This window comes from Polypterus senegalus, chromosome 7, assembly GCF_016835505.1.
Source record: "Polypterus senegalus isolate Bchr_013 chromosome 7, ASM1683550v1, whole genome shotgun sequence".
NCBI classification, from domain to species: Eukaryota; Metazoa; Chordata; class Cladistia; order Polypteriformes; family Polypteridae; genus Polypterus; species Polypterus senegalus.
The window spans coordinates 99,326,912-99,347,277 of NC_053160.1; the positions used below are offsets into that span (position 1 = coordinate 99,326,912).

The 20,366-nt window shown below is 39.3% G+C and overlaps 1 protein-coding gene across 1 annotated transcript in view; it reads left to right on the top strand.

The window, feature by feature from the left end:
* LOC120532738 (sepiapterin reductase-like) overlaps positions 1–19,329 on the top strand; it is a 49,364-nt gene extending 30,035 nt beyond the window's left edge. The window contains exons 2-3 of the mRNA XM_039759067.1: positions 9,733–10,023; positions 18,828–19,329. Of these exons, the coding sequence (XP_039615001.1) occupies positions 9,733–10,023; positions 18,828–19,018 (482 nt within the window). The 3' untranslated portion in view covers positions 19,019–19,329. The remainder of the gene's footprint in view (positions 1–9,732; positions 10,024–18,827) is intronic.
* The last annotated feature ends 1,037 nt before the right edge of the window (positions 19,330–20,366 follow it).

A 20,366-nucleotide genomic window follows, 5' to 3' on the forward strand; every position in this document is an offset into this window, starting at 1 on the left:
GAGATTCACTTGAAACAGGCCCTGAATATTCTGCAGTAACTCTTGCTAAGACAAAGCAATCTGAACGAAACAACGTGCAATGTGGTCCTCAGTATGTGGAGCTTCGAAAAAGCCAAGATGAACACTGCGTTGGAACAATGAGGACATCCATCGTGACGTTTAACCTCCATTTGCAACTTCTGGGTGCATACCGCTTGTACCCCTTCACTCAGTCACTTGACTTCTCATCTGGATGGTGGTCTACAGTATTGAGTTGTGCGTCTTCATGGTGTGAACCTATTGGGTCACCAATTCGTTTAAGAGATGTCAGAATCAATTGGATGATCGTTAGTTAACGGAAGCTTACTTCCTCAAGTTGGAGCAACATGTCACACATCGGCAAGGAGCATTGCAGAGACCGAGTTGTCCTTCAGAAACAGGGTAATTTCAAAGGGGCTTTGGCCACCATGGTTGCTGGATCTGACACCACCTGACTTCTTCCTTTGGGGTATGCTCAAAGGAAAAGTCTACCAGAACAAGCCTCATGCTGTGGAAGATTTGAAGGAAAACATCCAACATGAAATTGCTGCTGTTCCCCCAAGACGCTTGCCAATACATTCAGGAACATGGAACACCATGTTGAAATGTGTCTGGAAGAAAATGGAAACCACTTCCAGCATCACATGTAATGCAATTGATTATGCATATGTAAGGAATATACTATATATTTTTTAGTTTCAAATTGTTTCATCCTAACGGGAGTTACAACAGAATATTCGAGGCCTGTTGAATGTCCCTGTAGTATAGAAAATTAAAGGCAAAATTTAGTGAAAACTGTACCATATAATAATTTCAAAGAGGAAAAAGTTAAAAATAAGCCAAAATATTTCACTGCCCTGTATAGGCCTTCCTTTATAGTTGTTGCTCATTTTAAAGAAGTACAAGGCAGATATTTTTACAGTTTCTGTAATGATTCAATTTCAAGAAGAAAAAAACTTGCCCAACTCCAAAAAAATCACCTTAGGCTTGCCACAACTTCCAGTCAACCGGAAATCTGTCTTCAAAAGCTCTGAGAGAAATCTTTAAAACTCACTCCCAGGGATGGGTGCTGTTAAAGCCTGAGCATTTCACCTGCTGTATCTCAAAGTCTGGTTAATCTGAAAATATGACATCTTCACTTACAGAATTTATGCAGTCCTACAAGCCAAGTTCCCTGCTTTCATTGGTCCTGAGCTCAATAGTGTAGTGTTGTACTTGTCAGCTGTTGTAACACTAAGAAAAAAAATAATTTAACTTTGCTGTTATTTACAGTGGTGTGAAAAACTATTTGCCCCTTCCTGATTTCTTATTCTTTTGCATGTTTGCCACACAAAATGTTTCTGATCATCAAACACATTTAACCATTAGTCAAATATAACACAAGTAAACACAAAATGCAGTTTTAAAATGATGGTTTTTATTATTTAGTGAGAAAAAAAAAAATAAACCTACATGGCCCTGTGTGAAAAAGTAATTGCCCCCTGAACCTAATAACTGGTTGGGCCACCCTTAGCAGCAATAACTGCAATCAAGCATTTGCGATAACTTGCAGTGAGTCTTTTACAGCGCTCTGGAGGAATTTTGGCCCACTCATCTTTGCAGAATTGTTGTAATTCAGCTTTATTTGAGGGTTTTCTAGCATGAACCGCCTTTTTAAGGTCATGCCATAGCATCTCAATTGGATTCAGGTCAGGACTTTGACTAGGCCACTCCAAAGTCTTCATTTTGTTTTTCTTCAGCCATTCAGAGGTGGATTTGCTGGTGTGTTTTGGGTCATTGTCCTGTTGCAGCACCCAAGATCGCTTCAGCTTGAGTTGACGAACAGATGGCTGGACATTCTCCTTCAGGATTTTTTGGTAGACAGTAGAATTCATGGTTCCATCTATCACAGCAAGCCTTCCAGGTCCTGAAGCAGCAAAACAACCCCAGACCATCACACTACCACCACCATATTTTACTGTTGGTATGATGTTCTTTTTCTGAAATGCTGTGTTCCTTTTACGCCAGATGTAACGAGACATTTGCCTTCCAAAAAGTTCAACTTTTGTCTCATCAGTCCACAAGGTATTTTCCCAAAAGTCTTGGCAATCATTGAGATGTTTCTTAGCAAAATTGAGACGAGCCCTAATGTTCTTTTTGCTTAACAGTGGTTTGCGTCTTGGAAATCTGCCATGCAGGCCGTTTTTGCCCAGTCTCTCTCTTATGGTGGAGTCGTGAACACTGACCTTAATTGAGGCAAGTGAGGCCTGCAGTTCTTTAGACGTTGTCCTGGGGTCTTTTGTGACCTCTTGGATGAGTCGTCTCTGCGCTGTTGGGGTAATTTTGGTCGGCCGCCACTCCTGGGAAGGTTCACCACTGTTCCATGTTTTTGCCATTTGTGGATAATGGCTCTCACTGTGGTTCGCTGGAGTCCCAAAGCTTTAGAAATGGCTTTATAACCTTTACCAGACTGATAGATCTCAATTACTTCTGTTCTCATTTGTTCCTGAATTCCTTTGGATCTTGGCATGATGTCTAGCTTTTGAGGTGATTTTGGTCTACTTCTCTGTGTCAGGCAGCTCCTATTTAAGTGATTTCTTGATTGAAACAGGTGTGGCAGTAATCAGGCCTGGGGGTGGCTACGGAAATTGAACTCAGGTGTGATACACCACAGTTGGGTTATTTTTTTAACAAGGGGGCAATTACTTTTTCACACAGGGCCATGTAGGTGTGGATTTTTTTTTCTCCCTAAATAATAAAAACCATCATTTTAAAAACTGCATTTTGTGTTTACTTGTGTTATATTTGACTAATGGTTAAATGTGTTTGATGATCAGAAACATTTTGTGTGACAAACATGCAAAAGAATAAGAAATCAGGAAGGGGGCAAATAGTTTTTCACACCACTGTATATCACTTCAGTTTATGAGTGCAGAATCCTGTAAACTAGATCATCAATTGGTGGCCCACAAGTTTTTTGGGGCTCCATCCATGACTAGCATTTTTTTTTTTTCAATTATATTAAAATTCTGTAGAATCTGTCCGTATCAAGCATCTATAAAATAAGGCACATGCAGTAAGCTTGAAAGGGTCAGTTGCTCAAATAAAGTTTCCAAGACATGGAAGAGAATTCATAAGAAAAGTAAATGTTATTTCTAGGTGTTGTGTCATGGTCACACAGTCCTGGCTATGCCAATTATATTTTCCTGCTGGTAGACTATCCAAATAGATTACAATAAGCGTTGTTTTTTTTTTTTGTTTTTTTTTAAACCTGTTTTTCAGATAATTTTAACCATTGCAAAGGTCATGCCCCAGCTAAGTCTCAGTGGGAGGCAGCTTTCCCATGTGATACAAGTCTGTATATGTGCATCTTTATGCTCAGGACAGATTGTCAGAGTTGGCACTGCCAGTATACATCTACTTGCACCACTCTTAAGAGTACTGTATATACTTTACACAGGAAGCAACAACATACAAGACTCAATATTACACTCAAAATACTACATTATGATGTATACCTTTTTTAATTACATTAGTGTTGTTGCTGGTATCTTAAGAGTTCAGATAACCTATGAACAACTCTGGCATTAGCTTATTACCAGCTTGCAAATCATTTAAATGTTTATGTATAGCTTCCCTAAAAACTTTAGAGATTCAACCAAGGAGATTAGAGGGACCTGGAAACACTGTGCAGCAATGACCCTTTAATTTCCTCTCCTTCTCCTGAATTCTTGGCTTTTTGTGCAGATGTGAATGGCCTGTCTTCACAAATGATTTGGGAGCACACTACCATTTAAATAAGCAGCATTATAAGTGTTTATTTTAAATGTAACTGGTGTGGAGCCGACCCGGACACAGACAGGTGGACATGTTTTTCACCACCACATGTATTTATTATATACACTATATACAATTAGGAGATGTCACTCAGACACAGAATAAAGTGCACAAACCCCAAACACACAGTCCTGGCCACTCAATGCCTTTTCTTCGGGCCGCCTCCACAATCTCTGCTCCTGCCTCGTCCTTCTTCCACCCGACTCCAGCCTTGAATGAAGGGAGACGGCCCCTTTTATATGCTCCCGGATGAGCTCTAGGTGGTTTCCGTCCGGTACTCCCCCTGTTGGCCACGCCCCAGCGTGGCGGAAGTGCCGGCTGTTCTCCCGGCAGCTCAATGGCTGTCCTCCTAATTCTTCCCCCCAGCACTTCCTGGTGTGGCGGAAGTGCTGAGGTAACAGGTCCCCAAGGCATCGGGGCGCCTCCTGGTGGTGACCACGGGCCCCTACAGGGTGGGGCTTCCATGCCCTCGACCCGTGGCCCCCAAAACAACCAGGATGGCGCGGCCCCCACGTGATCAAGGGTGGGCACAGACCCACATCCGGTCCCTCACGGCGTCCCGGCCGGGTCGTTGCCCCTGGCATTCCTGACACTGGTTAAAACATTGTTTGCATTGGTTACAATTTTGTTTACGTTCATAGTCAGAGTCCACTATCTTTTCGTCTATTCGTATCTTGATGTTGCTCCCTGCTCATGTACAAACCGGATTCCAAAAAAGTTGGGACACTATACAAATAGTGAATAAAAACTGAATGCAATGATGTGGAGGTGCCATCTTCTAATATTTTATTCAGAATAGAACATAAATCACGGAACAAAAGTTTAAACTGAGAAAATGTGTCATTTTAAGGGAAAAATATGTTGATTCAGAATTTCATGGTGTCAACAAATCCCAAAAAAGTTGGGACAAGGCCATTTTCACCACTGTGTGGCATCTCCCTTTCTTCTTACAACACTCAACAGACGTCTGGGGACCGAGGAGACCAGTTTCTCAAGTTTAGAAATAGGAATGCTCTCCCATTCTTGTCTAATACAGGCCTCTAACTGTTCAATCGTCTTGGGCCTTCTTTGTCGCACCTTCCTCTTTATGATGCACCAAATGTTCTGTATAGGTGAAAGATCTGGACTGCAGACTGGCCATTTCAGTACCCGGATCCTTCTCCTACGCAGCCATGATGTTGTGATTGATGCAGAATGTGGTCTGGCATTATCTTGTTGAAAAATGCAGGGTCTTCCCTGAAAGAGATGACGTCTGGATGGGAGCATATGTTGTTCTAGAACCTGAATATATTTTTCTGCATTGATGGTGCCTTTCCAGACATGCAAGCTGCCCATGCCACACACACTCATGCAACCCCATACCATCAGAGATGCAGGCTTCTGAACTGAGCGTTGATAACAACTTGGGTTGTCCTTGTCCTCTTTGGTCCGGATGACATGGCGTCCCAGATTTCCAAAAGAACTTCGGATCGTGACTCGTCTGACCACAGAACAGCCTTCCATTTTGCCACACTCCATTTTAAATGATCCCTGGCCCAGTGACAACACCTGATCTTGTGGATCTTGCTTAGAAATGGCTTCTTCTTTGCACTGTAGAGTTTCAGCTGGCAACGGCGGATAGCACGGTGGATTGTGTTCACTGACAATGGTTTCTGGAAGTATTCCTGAGCCCATTCTGTGATTTCCTTTACAGTAGCATTCCTGTTTGTGGTGCAGTGTCGTTTAAGGGCCCGGACATCACGGGCATCCAGTATGGTTTTACGGCCTTGACCCTTACGCACAGAGATTGTTCTCTGAATCTTCGGAATATGTTATGCACAGTTGATGATGATAGATGCAAAGTCTTTTCAATTTTTCGGTAACACCTTTCTGATATTGCTCCACTATCTTTCTGCGCAACATTGTGGGAATTGGTGATCCTCTACCCATCTTGGCTTCTGAGAGACACTGCCACTCTGAGAAGCTTTTTATACCCAATCATGTTGCCAATTGACCTAATTAGTGTTTATTGGTCTTCCAGCTCTTCGTTATGCTCAAATTTACTTTTTCCAGCCTCTTCTTGCTACTTGTCCCAACTTTTTTGGGATTTGTTGACACCGTGAAATTTTGAATCAACATATTTTTCCTTTAAAATGATACATTTACTCGGATTAAACGTTTGATCTGTCATCTACGTTCTATTACAAATAAAATATTGACATTTGCCATCTCCACATCATTGCATTCAGTTTTTATTCACAATTTGTTTAGTGTCCCAACTTTTTTGGAATCCGGTTTGTACTAGAGGCCACATGACTTATCCATTTTCTAGGATCAGTGCAAATTGTTTTCTCTTCATATAGCATGGATAGTTTATCTGTGTAGCTCTTTTCAGGTGAACAAGTATGTCTATGGGAGCATGCAGTTTTTACTATGTGCTCTGGCCTCTAGCTTCTTATGTCACATCAGGCTTCACTCGAAGCAGCAAGGTCACTTAGTTTAATTAAATCAAGTTAAAATCACTCTGCTGTTTCAAGGTAAAAAAGGCTTTCATTTTTTCCACATTTACCCATTCTGAATTAGTTAAGAAATAAAAATGCATGGGTTGTGTTTGCATCCATTCTCTAACCCACTTATCTGTAAATGTATCTAGTCCACAAAAGTGAAGAATGGACCTACTATGTATGTTCATTCCAAAATAAAATATATTTATGTAATGTTTCAAAACATCCAAATGATAAAGACATTCATACGGGTCAGCATATAATGTTTTAATTAACAAGACAGACCACTCTGAGTCAATGGAAGCACATAATAGCCGAGGCATGTAGTTGTAAGAACTGCTAAAGAAATATCATTCTAAATTTTGATTCTTCTCATCTGATCAGTTTTTAAGCCAAATTTATGTTCATTAATATCCATCCATCCATCATCCAACCCGCTTTATCCTAACTAAAAGGTCATGGGGGTTTGATGGAGCCAATCCCAACCAACACAGGAAACAAACCCCAGGCAGGGCGCAAGCCCACTGCAGGGCGTGCAAATACACACACACCCACACACCAAGCACACACTAGGAACAATTTAGGATCGCCAATGCACCTAACCTGCATGCCTTTGGACTGTGGGAGGAAACCGGAGTACCCAGAGGAAACCCATGCAGACACAGAACATGCAAACTCCACACAGAGAGGACCCGGGAAGCGAACCCAGGTCTCTTAACTGTGAGGCAGCAGCGCTACCCACCGTGCCATTCTGTTAATTAATATAACAACTAAAATGTGCCAGAAGTATTTGAATATTAAAATAATAGGATGCTGTCTCCAGTTATGAGTAGTGGCTGCAGTTTAGATCAGTCCAGCTCAGTAGCTCATTCTGGAATCGTAGTCAAACTTGGCAATAACAAAGTCTAACAGTCATTGGCTGCAGTAACAAAACTCTAAAGAGTGGTCAGGCTTCAGGAGGGACCTCTATCTGCTTATACACAAATTCAACACCTCCTCCTGGGAGCACCCTGCTCTAGTAGCCTGTGGACTGGAAGGGGTGGAGTCACTTGACCTCACTGGGTGTATCCTCAGAGCTGTGAGTAAAGAGACAAGACATTTAGCAGTTATGTTTCTTGTGTCTTGGGTCTTCACTTAAATGAGCCCAGAAAGGCAACCTTCTAACATGCTTACAAGACTGGCTGTTATATAGGAATTCTGAGGGTATGGATTCAATTTTAGTTGATCAATTTGATTTCACAAAAATAGCTTTAAGGTTTGAGCAAATATAAAAAGAAGACAAAGGATGACATTTGAAACCTTAAACCTTCAGGGGTTTGTGACATTTGAAATATGAATTATTTTGACTAATTTATTAAATCTTACTCTTCAGTAAGTATTATCCTGCTAACCTCTCCTCCATATACTGATGCAAACATAAATCTTACAACAGTTAATGTCACAAGCCAGACAAAGTAATTTAGAAAAACCTCACTTGAAGGATGTTTTGATACAAATGCAGCCTTAAATAGTTAGTGTAGATATCTTGAATAATTTTGGTATTTACCAAATTATCTTTTGCTAATACTAGAATGTATGAATTTTTTATTTTTGATTTAAAGAAGTCTATTTTTAGGTTACTGAACAGAAAACACTGGTGAATAAATGTAGTCAATGAAGATTATCTTATTCTTTAAAAATACTATACTGAAATCCCTACATTCCTTATCATGCATAAATATAACTTGTGTGTATGTGATGTAAATGAATGGGTCATAGGATATGAGTATCCAGGAGTGAATGAGGAAGTATGTCTTTTAAGATATGAGACCCGTCTTTGTTATGGCAGGGTCTGCTGTACACACTTATACAGTATATAAAGTAAGGATAAAGTAAAACACAGTATCATGGAAAAAAGCTAAAAACAAAATTGTGACCACACCACTATCAAATGTCAAATTTGTGGGTTTCTATTAACTTTTTAAATCGGGGTCTTAATGTCTTAGCACTTTAATAATTCAATTCAATACTTTAAGTTAGTTCACGATCAGTCCTCCCACTAGAAACCTATTCTTTTAAAACAAGATGTCAATGGAGGGGAAAAAATGATTGTACATACCTTCAGACAACTGGACATCAGCTTGTCCCCAGGGCAGCACAGCACTGGCAGTCCTCATCAGTGATAACACTTCCACTGTAAGGATCCATTCCAGTGCCAGGAAGTTTCCATCTGAGCTGATTACTCTGCCAGGTATACAGGTTCCCAACATTGCTGAACTGTACACTACTGGGTAGATTAGAACAATGCCCCAAGAAATTTGTGGGGACATTTCACTCTTGCAAATGCTGTCATGTTTATATTCCTGCTTAGGGAATAGGAATAGGAAGACACCCTCCCAAGAACCCATAAGCTATATAGCCTACTGTCTGCATTAGAGCTTGTTTTCTTACATCTGGACCAGGGCTTTGTGACAGTGAATGGCTGCCCTTGACAATCACACTTCTGTATATTAGGTTATTGCTGTTAGTGAGGCACAGAAGAAAACATTAAAATATTGACAACGCATACATTTTAGGGCTGTTTTATAGTTAAAGCTAAAATATGCAAGCACTATTGTAGTTCTCATATTGTACAAACATGGCCAGTAGTGGGGAGGCAGCTTGTCTAACTTCTTTTTAACAATCTAGCCAAGGTTCTACAATTAGCTTCTCTTGTTGTTTTCTCATTTATGCTAATTTGTTGTTGTTTGTTTTTGATGTATCTTAACAAATCTGTATCCTTATACAGGTATGTGATAATTCTGTTTTTAATGAGTGGTATAATCTATTTCTTACATTTTACCTTGGGTTGTCATGCTGCTCTGCACCTGCATTTGGTGAGGAGATTTGTGCAAGAACAAAGTAGTTTGTACTGTTGTATATCTGAGGTGGCAATGATAGATTGAACATCAAGCTCAGTGAAGATGATTATTTGTGCTCTGTTTTATATGTTGCATTTACCCCATTATTTTGACACTCATTGCACGTCCAGCTTCCCCGGAAAAGGTTCTCTCTGAATTGCCTTTCTCAAGATTTCTTCCATTTTTTTTCTCTCTAAAATTTTTGATTTTATTTTACTTCTTAGACAGTCAAGACTGGGGAGCTAACAAAAAACGGGGACAGTTAAAGCCCTTTGAGGCATTCCTTGTGTGATATTTTTTTGGCTATACAAGAAATAAATTGTTGTTGTGCTGAAACTGCTGGTAAGTATTTATTTACGTATTTCTTCAGCACTTACTGAGATATTAAACTTTCAAAAGGATTTATGAAATTGTTAACGTCATACAGTATGTGTGACTCTTTGATGTAATGATAAATCACAAGCAGTTTTATGCTTTATTATTTTTGTAGTCTTGACTGTGATAAAATTTCATGTCTCACCCTTTTTCTGTTACAGCATCCTTAGGAGACATCTCCAAGTTTGTTGTCAATTTGACAGAATTGGAAGAGGTCGACCAGTACTTCTCTTTCAATTTTAGCTCGGCTTTGTGCCTTACTGCCTCCCTCTTGAAGCACTTCGTCAAAAGACCAGGACTGAAACGAACCATTGTCAACATAAGCTCCCTGTGTGCTCTGAAACCTTTCAAGTCATGGTCTCTATATTGCTCGTCAAAGGCTGCCAGAAACATGCTCTTCCAAGTGCTAGCTGAGGAAAACCCTGATATCCGAGTATTGAACTACGCTCCAGGTAAAGCAAAAAGGCGACTCATGAAGACTAAATCAGAGAAGGGCTGATCTAGTAAATATTTGTGAAGTTTTGAAGGAAGTACTATAGATATTGAAAAATAGTAGCAACCCTGTCATTTGTTAGCATAACTGCCTGATTTGTCAGCATAGGGATAGCATGTTCTCCTCTCCACCTCTGTGTAGGTTTTTCTCCTGTATGCCAAAGATGTGTAGGCTAGGTTAATTGGTAATTCTAAAGTGGCCCTGTGTAAATGTGCTTATGGGTGTGTATGTGGTGGCTGCAATATTGTAGGGCCCCTTTCAGGGTTGGTTCTTTCCTTGTGCTTAATGCTGCCATGATAGACTCAATATGGTTGAATTCAGCACATTACAGTGCATCCGGAAAGTATTCACAGCGCATCACTTTTTCCACATTTTGTTATGTTACAGCCTTATTCCAAAATGGATTAAATTAATTTTTTTCCTCAGAATTCTACACACAACACCCTATAATGTCAACGTGAAAAAAGTTTAACTTAAAAGTTTTTGCAAATTTATTAAAAATAAAAAAACTGAGAAATCACATGTACGTAAGTATTCACAGCCTTTGCTCAATACTTTGTCGATGCACCTTTGGCAGCAATTACAGCCTCAAGTCTTTTTGAATATGATGGCACAAGCTTGGCACACCTATCCTTGGCCAGTTTTGCCCATTCCTCTTTGTAGCACCTCTCAAGCTCCATCAGGTTGGATGGGAAGCGTCAGTGCACAGCCATTTTAAGATCTCTCCAGAGATGTTCAATTGGATTCAAGTCTGGGCTCTGGCTGGGCCACTCAAGGACATTCACAGAGTTGTCCTGAAGCCACTCTTTTGATATCTTGGCTGTGTGCTTAGGGTCATTGTCCTGCTGAAAGATGAACCATTGCCCCAGTCTGAAGTCAAGAGCACTCTGGAGCAGGTTTTCATCCAGGATGTCTCTGTACATTGCTTCAGTCATCTTTCCCTTTATCCTGACTAGTCTCCCAGTTCCTGCCACTGAAAAAACATCCCCACAGCATAATGCTGCCACCACCATGCTTCACTGTAGGGATGGTATTGGCCTGGTGATGAGCGGTGCCTGGTTTCCTCCAAACGTGACTCCTGGCATTCACACCATAGAGTTCAACCTTTGTGTCATCAGACCAGAGAATTTTCTTTCTCATGGTCTGAGAGTCCTTCAGGTGCCTTTTGGCAAACTCCAGGTGAGCTGCCACGTGCCTTTTACTAAGGAGTGGCTTCCGTCTGGCTGCTCCACCATACAGGCTTGATTGGTGGATTGCTGCAGAGATGGTTGTCCTCCTGGAAGGTTCTTCTCTCTCCACAGAGGACCTCTGGAGCTCTGACAGAGTGACCATCTGGTTCTTGGTCACCTCCCTGACTAAGGCCCTTCTCCCCCGATCGCTCAGTTTACATGGCTGGCCAGCTCTAGGAAGAGTCCTGGTGGTTTCGAACTTCTTCCACTTACGGATGATGGAGGCCAGTGTACTCATTGGGACCTTCAAAGCAGCAGAAATTTTTGTGTAACCTTCCCCAGATTTGTGCCTTAAGACAATCCTGTCTCAAAGGTCTACAGACAATTCCTTTGACTTCATGCTTGGTTTGTGCTCTGACATGAACTGTCAGCTGTGGGACCTTATATAGACAGGTGTGTGCCTTTCCAAATCATGTCCAATCAACTTAATTTACCACAGGTGGACTCCAATTAAGCTGCAGAAACATCTCAAGGATGATCAGGGGAAACAGGATGCACCTGAGCTCAATTTTGAGCTTCATGGCAAAGGCTGTGAATACTTACGTACTTGTGCTTTCTCAATTTTTTTTATTTTTAATATAAATATTTTTCACGTTGTCATTATGGGGTGTTGTGTGTAGAATTCTGAGGAAAAAAATGAATTTAATCCATTTTGGAATAAGGCTGTAACATAACAAAATGTGGAAAAAGTGATGCGCTGTGAATACTTTCCGGATGCACTGTATATACCCTTCAGTGTTCTCCCTAGCGTCTTTTAGCCGGGCGCTCTGCCTGGCTAATTTAGTTGAGCGCCCGGCTGTCATCTTTCATGACATTGTGAGATGACAGCTGCAAATCTGCAAGCACAGGCAGATCTAATGATTTGCACAGATGGCAATGGACAAGCAGGAGGGTGGGCAATATTTTAGAAGCAGGGATCGCAAGTGGCGGGGGGAAGAGGTGCAGGACTGGATGTTGCCGATCACTCGATGCTAAAGCTAATAGCGGGGATGAGGCGGAGCGGAATTCACAAGCACAGAGTATGGGGAGGTGGGCTTTTGAGATGGGGTGTACATCATAATAGCGGGGGTGGAGCATCTTAATATAGTAGCAAGGAGTATGGAGAGGTGGGCAGGTGAAAGGGGGCTGTGCATGCTAATAGTGGGAGCGGAGCGGCAGTTCACAAGCAAAGAGGATGTGGAGGTGGGCGGGCGAGAGGAGGACTGATAAAATAAAAAAAGGACCAGTGGAACCATCGTGTCAGATATTAGAAAAAGGGCGTCGGGAAGTGACATCTCTGTTCTCAGTGTCAGTGCAGCCTGTGTGAGTGCTGCTAAATGTACAGCTGCTCTCTTCTTGTTCATTACATAGCAAACAAATATATAGTGTTCTCTGTGCAAAAATCCTTGTAGCACTCATTGTGGTTCCTGTTAAAGTGACTCCCTCTGCCATTTTTATATTTGCTCATTCTGAGGGTCTTGTTAATGTGACCCCATCTGCCGTTCTTATATTTGCATATATTTGGACCTGCATCCATATTGCAAAAAGTGTGCAGAAACCCTTGAAGCACACACTGTGTCCTGAGCAAAAGGTTTGTCACTGAATTGCTGAGGGTTTTGTTAAAGTGATCCTTTTTTGTTAATATCTTGCCCTGCCGTAGTGCAAGTGTGCATTGAATATCCTACAGATTCTCACTTTCCCACTCAAAAGTCTTATTCATAGCTACTTTCAATTTTTTTCCAAACATTTTACCAACATGAGCAAAAAGAGACACCACAAACTAATGAAGGTGCGGCGTCAACTCCTCATGTGGCAATTTCGGACAAAGACATTGCAGAGGCTGCTCCATCAGGGGAAATCTCTTCAGCACACACTCTGCCAATTGATAAATCTAAGCACCGCTTTTCCAGCATAAACAAACAATGGTTTAAAGATTTTAATTGGCTAATGGTCAAAGAAAATGGTATGTGGTGCTAATTGTGCATGAAATATTCAAACAAACTCCCCCCAAGGAGGGAGTTACCTTGGGTAAACGTGCCATGCACAAGAATTCGAAAAAAAGCTTGCTGGACCATGAAAAAAAGTAAAACACACATTGAGTCTTCTGCTGACCTTTTAGGAAAGCGTGTACTAGAGCAGACTGGAATCGGTCAAATTGAAAGATCTGTATCTGTGTTAAATAACTTATAGAGAGATGCCTTTGTGGGAGCTTTAAGATCCAAGCATTGGTTGGCAAAAAATGAGTTGCCACATACAACGTTGTTTGAAAAGCTGTTGGAACACTGTAAAGAAATGGGTTGTTCCTTTTTACAACATCTCAATGTTGGTAAAAATGCACATTACACCTCTGAAAGAATAATGCAAGAGCTGCTGGATTTCTTAGCATCAGAAATAAAGTCTAACATACTGAAAAATATACACGCTGAAAATTTTTTCAGTACTCTATGTGTTGAAACCACAGACATCTCGGTTGTAAAACAATTAATTATTTACATTAAATATGCTTGTCAGGTCACTAAAGAGGTCAGACCTAGTTTTGTATCAACCTGCAATATGATTGATGACAAAGCGGAGACTATAACCAACACACTGAGTGAGACTATGGACACTCTAGGCTTGAAAACTGCTAATCTGGTTGGACTAGGGTCAGATGGAGCAGCTGTTATGACTGGGAAACAGAAAGGTGTGGCAAAACTGCTTAAAGATAAAACATCTGGACTCTTGATCAGCTGCCACTGTGTGAAACCACCGATTGGCCCTTGCAAGCAGCTGCTTTACCTTATTTATCAAAACTGAATGGCATCTTAAGGCAGCTGTTCTATTTCTTCCAAAATTCTTCAGTTAGGATGGCTGGTTTAACAGAAATTCAAAATATTCTGAACATTCCCTAGATTAAGATGAAAATAGCCAATGACGCTAGATGGCTGTCTCATGACTTTGCAGTACAGTCACTACGACAGTGTATGGTGAGTGTCATAGCTGCACTGGAAAGAAAGGCCACTGAATGAAATTACATCACAGCTGAAGGATTAAGCAGATGTATTAAAACATACAATTTTGTTTCCTCTCTGATGATGCTTTCAGACATATTACCTTTGTTGTCCAACTTCTCTAAGGCTTGGCAAAGGCAAGATGTCAATCTTACCGAAATTGAGGCAATTTTGCTCACCACAAAATTGTCCATCATGGAGTTGAAAGACACTCCTGGGAGATATTTTCAAAGCCTTGTCTGGCAGAAGAATGGTCAGATCTCCGCATTGTTTATACACAGAGTGATGTAATGTCATTCAAAACTGCAATATATGATAAATACCTAGAGACAGTTGTCAAGCACCTAGATACAAGATTTCCTGACATGCCAATTATTTCCAGCTTTTCAAAAGTTTTCAATGCAGAAACTCACGATTCAAGTGAGTCTGCTTAAGTTCTTTTTGATCATTACTCTAAAAATGCTAGCCCTCCAATTTTAAAATATGAAAGTTGCAGGCAAGAATGGACAGTTGCATCAAAAATGATCAGAAGTCAATCATACAAAGACTTCAGTCCAAAACAGATTTCAGTAAAAATGGCAACGACGACAGAGCTCAAAGAGTCATTTACAAATTTAGCCAAACTAGCTCATATTGGGCTAGTGATCCCAGTGAGCACAGCTTTGATTGTGGGAAACCTGCAGACAACTGGCTCTCTAGGAAGAAAAGAAGAATAAATATTGAAATGAAAATACCTTCTGTATATGCAAGTTGGCTTTGAGGAATATTTTTTTAATTTTTCTTCATTAGGTTTCCCATACTTTTTTTAAAAAAAATTGTTTTCACTTTTCTTCCCGATAGCGACAATATTGTGCCTATTGGTTTATGTCATAACAATTGTTATTAAAAATATTTGTTAGGGTTGTAGGATCATGAATTGGATACTTCTTAAATTTTAAAAATATTCTGGCACAAGTGTCAAATCTTAAAAAAGGAAGCATTGAGCATTGGAAAATAATTAATAATAATTATCTAATAAAAATAGTGCACATTTAATTTTCCCCACCATCAAATTTCCCCGTCGGTCCCCACCCGGCTACTTTTTCATGCCACCCGGCTGGAAAACATTTCTGGGGCGAACACTGCCCTTAAGTTAATCACTTTAGTAAATGTTTCTGGGTAGAAATTAAAGACCTTTCTATAAAACATGTAGACTCTGTAATTGAAGACCTAGATAGAGAAAAATAGATGGATTCTAGTGTGGTGAGATCTGAATTGGAGAGGACTGAATTGTGATGTATAGAGGGTGATATAAATTTGTTTTGTATAGTGCCTATTACCACATACGCTGAAAAGCATCCATCTATCCATCCTTCAGTTTTAGAACTGGTTTATCCAGAGCATGCACTGTAAAAGAGTCCTTTATAAAACAAATAAAAATGTGATAAATGGAACAATGTAATTATTGCCTGTATATTAGAGTGTCTTTGTCAAGGTATATTATTGTACTGACTACACAGGGTAGCAGCAGTTTAAATAGAATCATAAGATGGATCTTGATTGTAAACTAATCATAGCCTTTCACAAGAAATCTCCTGACTTATTCTCTGTAAACGTTTGGAAATCCTCTTTCTTTAATCTAACTTTACTTGAAATTTCAGCAGTATGGATCAATAGCTGCAATGTAAGAAATGGCAAGATGCTGTGCATTTGGTTGGAGGTTAGTTAGCACCATGCCAGAAATCTGAATCCTTAATTTTCCCTTTTTTTATTATAAAATTCCTCTTTCTTCTCTGGAGCTCTTGAGTAAGTCTGGCCTATTTCACTGGCATGCATGAGCAACAATAAATTTTAATCCTATATGGACCCTTGTTTGCAGGGTAATTTGGGAAGGAGATTGTTATTTCCTCCTGTGGTTACAATTTGTTTTCCTGGCTGTTTTTCTGCTTATTAGAAGGAAGGAAGCCTTTATTGTCATTTTTCCAGCACAATGAAAATTGTATTGAACTTAAAGTAAAAAAAAATACATCACAGAAAAACAAGCCATGGTCCTAACTTGAAGGGCAGGAATGAAATAAGCAAAGGCTAGGATGTGAGACAAAATCATGGAATGAGAAATGTAAGAAAAGAATCAGAACTAGAATATTTCATATTGCCAAAACGCAAGACTTTAATCAAAGTCAAAGAATAGAAAAGAATTTCAGCAACAGAAATGCAACTTTTTTTTATTTTGATTTATTCATAAACTCTGACAGTCAGGAAGTATACGACACTGATCTTTATACACCTATGTCACAGGTAGCATATTCCCAATCGTCCTAGTCCGGAAACTGCACCAAAAAATGTAAAAAATGGGAATGTGCATAATAAATCCAAAATGGTGTTATTTCAAAAAGTGGTTTTTTTTACTTCTGAATAGTAAAAAAAACAAACAATCCGACCACATATAATTCCTTGACTTATAAACCCCCCAGAATAACGTATTTTAATATTTTTAGTGGCTAACAAAAAGCTGAAAAAATATAAGGCAAAGTCTGGATTATAACAGCAATAAAAGCAACTGCAGAAGCTTACAGAGTAAATAGACTACATGAAAGAGATCAGTTTTACTTAAAATCAGTTGTACTGTGAGCTTACTATTTTTGTGGCTGTATAAGGTGGGGCTTGATAAGTTTTAAAAGAAAAGCTGGGTGTAAGTTTGCAATAAAATGTCTTCATTCTTTTCCTAGAAGTCCTTCTAAGGTGGTATGAACCCCAAAATTACCACTGAGTCCTTCCATTCAGGCTGGAATCAATTCAGTTAACCCTGGAGGGCACACCAGTATGTCCCAGGGCAAACTTACACTTACATATGTACAAATAAGATTTCATTAACTACCAAACACTCAAGTAACTGACATGTAGTAAGAAACCCCAAGCATTCAGGGTAAAGACTGGTATGGAGAAAAAATGCAAATCACACATAGCCTGAGCTGGGATTCAAGAAAATTACGGCATCTGCTTTTGTTTTTTTGGCATATATGTTATATAAAAAACAAAAGTAAAGTACAGAATTATAAAATGTGCCCGTTGGCTAATAACCAATGCAGAGACAGGCAGTAACAGCCTTTAGAGACTAGAGAAGTTCAAACAGAACAGCTGTAATTCTCATCAACTGGGTGAGACAGTCGTCAAATTTAAAAAAATAAATCAAAAGGTAAGGGGTTGGGGGTCCAGGCATCTGACAGACAACTCTCGATAAACCACAGATTCAAGGTGTTTCATTCTCTCAGAGTCACATAATCTCAAGTCTTACTATGTAGATTTGTTCTGTTTTCAACGGCTGATCTTCCTAATAACAAGACAGCAAACAGTTTTGAGTTAATAAAAATCAAGAGTAATCTCTAGACCTTCACCATGTTAATACACATCCTGTCATTTGAGCAGTGAGGTGGAAATTAACACAAAAAACTCAAGATATTGAGAATAATTTGCAAATGATTTATGAGCTGGAGGAAAATATTGTGGGCCTCCAGGGAGAGCCGTAGACTGCCTATTTATGCCTTCCTTCCCCAAGAACCTTATAGTTCACATGTACCCAGGCACTTTAGTTGCTGAAAGATGTTTGACACTATAAGGATTTAAGATTCTGCACTCTCTATTTCTATAACTTTGCTTTCCTTCTATAGCAGAAGCGAGGGGGAACCAGCAAGGACAACCAACCGGCATCTATTTCTTCTCAGGAACAGAGAGGCCACAACTAGGGCATTCTTATGGTCCCTTCTCTGCAGTTTTGTAGCACCAAAAGATGATAAATAACCTTGAAAAATGAAAACCATTCACACAATGGGCACATTCAATGTAACATATCAGAACAGCTACACTTGTACACTTCCGGTTCTTAATTCAAGGACTATTTTTGTTTTTTAGTCTTGGCTTAAAGCTTATAGGCACTTCACCAACTGTATATTTTCTCACTCATCACATAAGTGTTACTTAATGGCTTGTTCATTGATCATGTTACTATTCTGTTTATTGATTTATATTACTGTTTACCCCAGTTTCCTGGTGTATCTCTACACCTAGAATAATGCCAATAAAAACTGAATATTATTAAAATTAATAATCATTTACATTGATAGATATAGAAAACACTATACAATGCCAAGGCTGTATCTGAACTGATGCATTTATTATAATTTAGCAAGCATGTATTGGATTGACCAGATTTGGCAGTAGACAGTTTGTATTCATCTATTTTTTGATAAAGAGGAGAGGTAGTTGCAAACAGAACTCAAAGTAAAACGTCTAGACAAGTCCTTACCATTGCAAGTAATTAATTTATTGATGCAGACCCAAAGGGGCAGAAGACAACAAAAAAAAACTCCCTGTGAAATGGATAACCCATAGTCTAGTCAGATTCCTAAACTGGGAAAAGAAGTCACCTGGAAAATCCTAATCTGGATTGGTCTGAAGCTCCATTTATTTTTAAATCTGTTTAGTCGTATAATTGAGGGTTGCTAGTCAATGCTTTCAAAAGTGTTTGTGCTTTTGACAAAATGAAAAAAAAATTGCAACACTGACAATTTATTCTCTAATCTTTTTAGGACCCCTGGATACTGAAATGCAGGTGGCTGCACGTTCTCAGTCTGGAGACTCTGAATTGCGTGAGACATGTGCCAGATTGCATGAATCTGGTCAGCTTATCTCCTGTTCTCAATCTACCAGCAAACTAGTTCATCTTCTTTTAAAAGATCAGTTCAAAAGTGGATGTCATATAGACTTCTATGATGTGTAAACACTACTTGTATTCTGATAAGTAACTGTGTCATGGGCCACCACTCTGACCAGCCAAGCCATACATGTCTGTTACTGGGACAGCGGCTGGTCTGAAAGTCTTAAGTTATAGCTATGTTGTTTTCCTTGCTATGTCAATTGCTTTTTCCAGTAATGTAGCTTTACTTTCTGCTTGGTGTGCCTCCAATGTTCTTTTTAATGTATGATTCCTAACATTCCAAAAATGATGTGCCAGTCAATCTTTTTGTTCAAACTAAATGACACCTTCTATTGGCTAACTAAAAAATTACAATATGCAAGCTTTCAAGACCACTCAGGCCCCTTCTTTCTGACATCTTGCCTGAAGAAGAGACCAGAGCTGCCTCAAAAGCTTGCACATTGTAATCTTTTTTTTAGTTAGCCAATAACGGGTGTCATTTTGCTTGAATTCTCACTACATTCATAATGCCTAACATGGTACAATACCTTAGTATGTTCAAACTAATAAAGACTTTGAGTTAAAACTTCGCAGTCTGCTTTCTTCCTCCAAACTCTTTGTTAATAATTTTTTTGCCAAGATTGCATATTAAAAAAATGTCTGTGATCATTTTGGTCAGCCAGCCCCAGATTATATATCTTTCCTGTAAAATGCTTATTACAATATAGTATATTTTTGAACCTCTTTCAGCAGCTACTTTTATAAAAAATATATATTCATTTTTATTTAACCTTTATTGTACTAGATTGATGTAAAAATTGTTTTATGGGAGACTTGGCACAGCAATGTTTTCTTTTGCTTTTAGCCAGACATAAATATCCCCATATTAACAAAAGAAAAAGACTAGTTAACACTATGAATAGGGGTAAAATGATAAAGGCTGTTAATGTAGTGTTGCCCATAAACTGCTGCGTATTCTCAGTGACACTACTGTACAGAAATGGACCCTTCTTCAACGCCTGAAACAACACTGGTGGAAATGAAGAACAACATTAGCTACATTTTGCTAAAAGAAGCTTGAAAAGCTGGTCTTGTTTTATTTGTGTATTAATTTATGTCCACTTTTAACAGAATAGTAGTACATATGTTGTGTTCTTTTGACACTATCTGAGAAAATGATGAAGACACTTTTGTGTATAGCACCTGCAATATCCCCAGGGGAACTTTTCCTATAATCCACCAACGTTTACTTCTTCACAATTTGCAAAATATGACCTGTTAAATATCTATTTGATATCATTTACACATAACAGTCCCACAGAGTCAATGGAGACAAGATTCGGCAAGTTAAATAGAAGTTGTTTGAGAACAGTCAAGGAAGGAGTACTATATGTTTATATCACTCCATTACATGCATTGTGGGATATTCTTT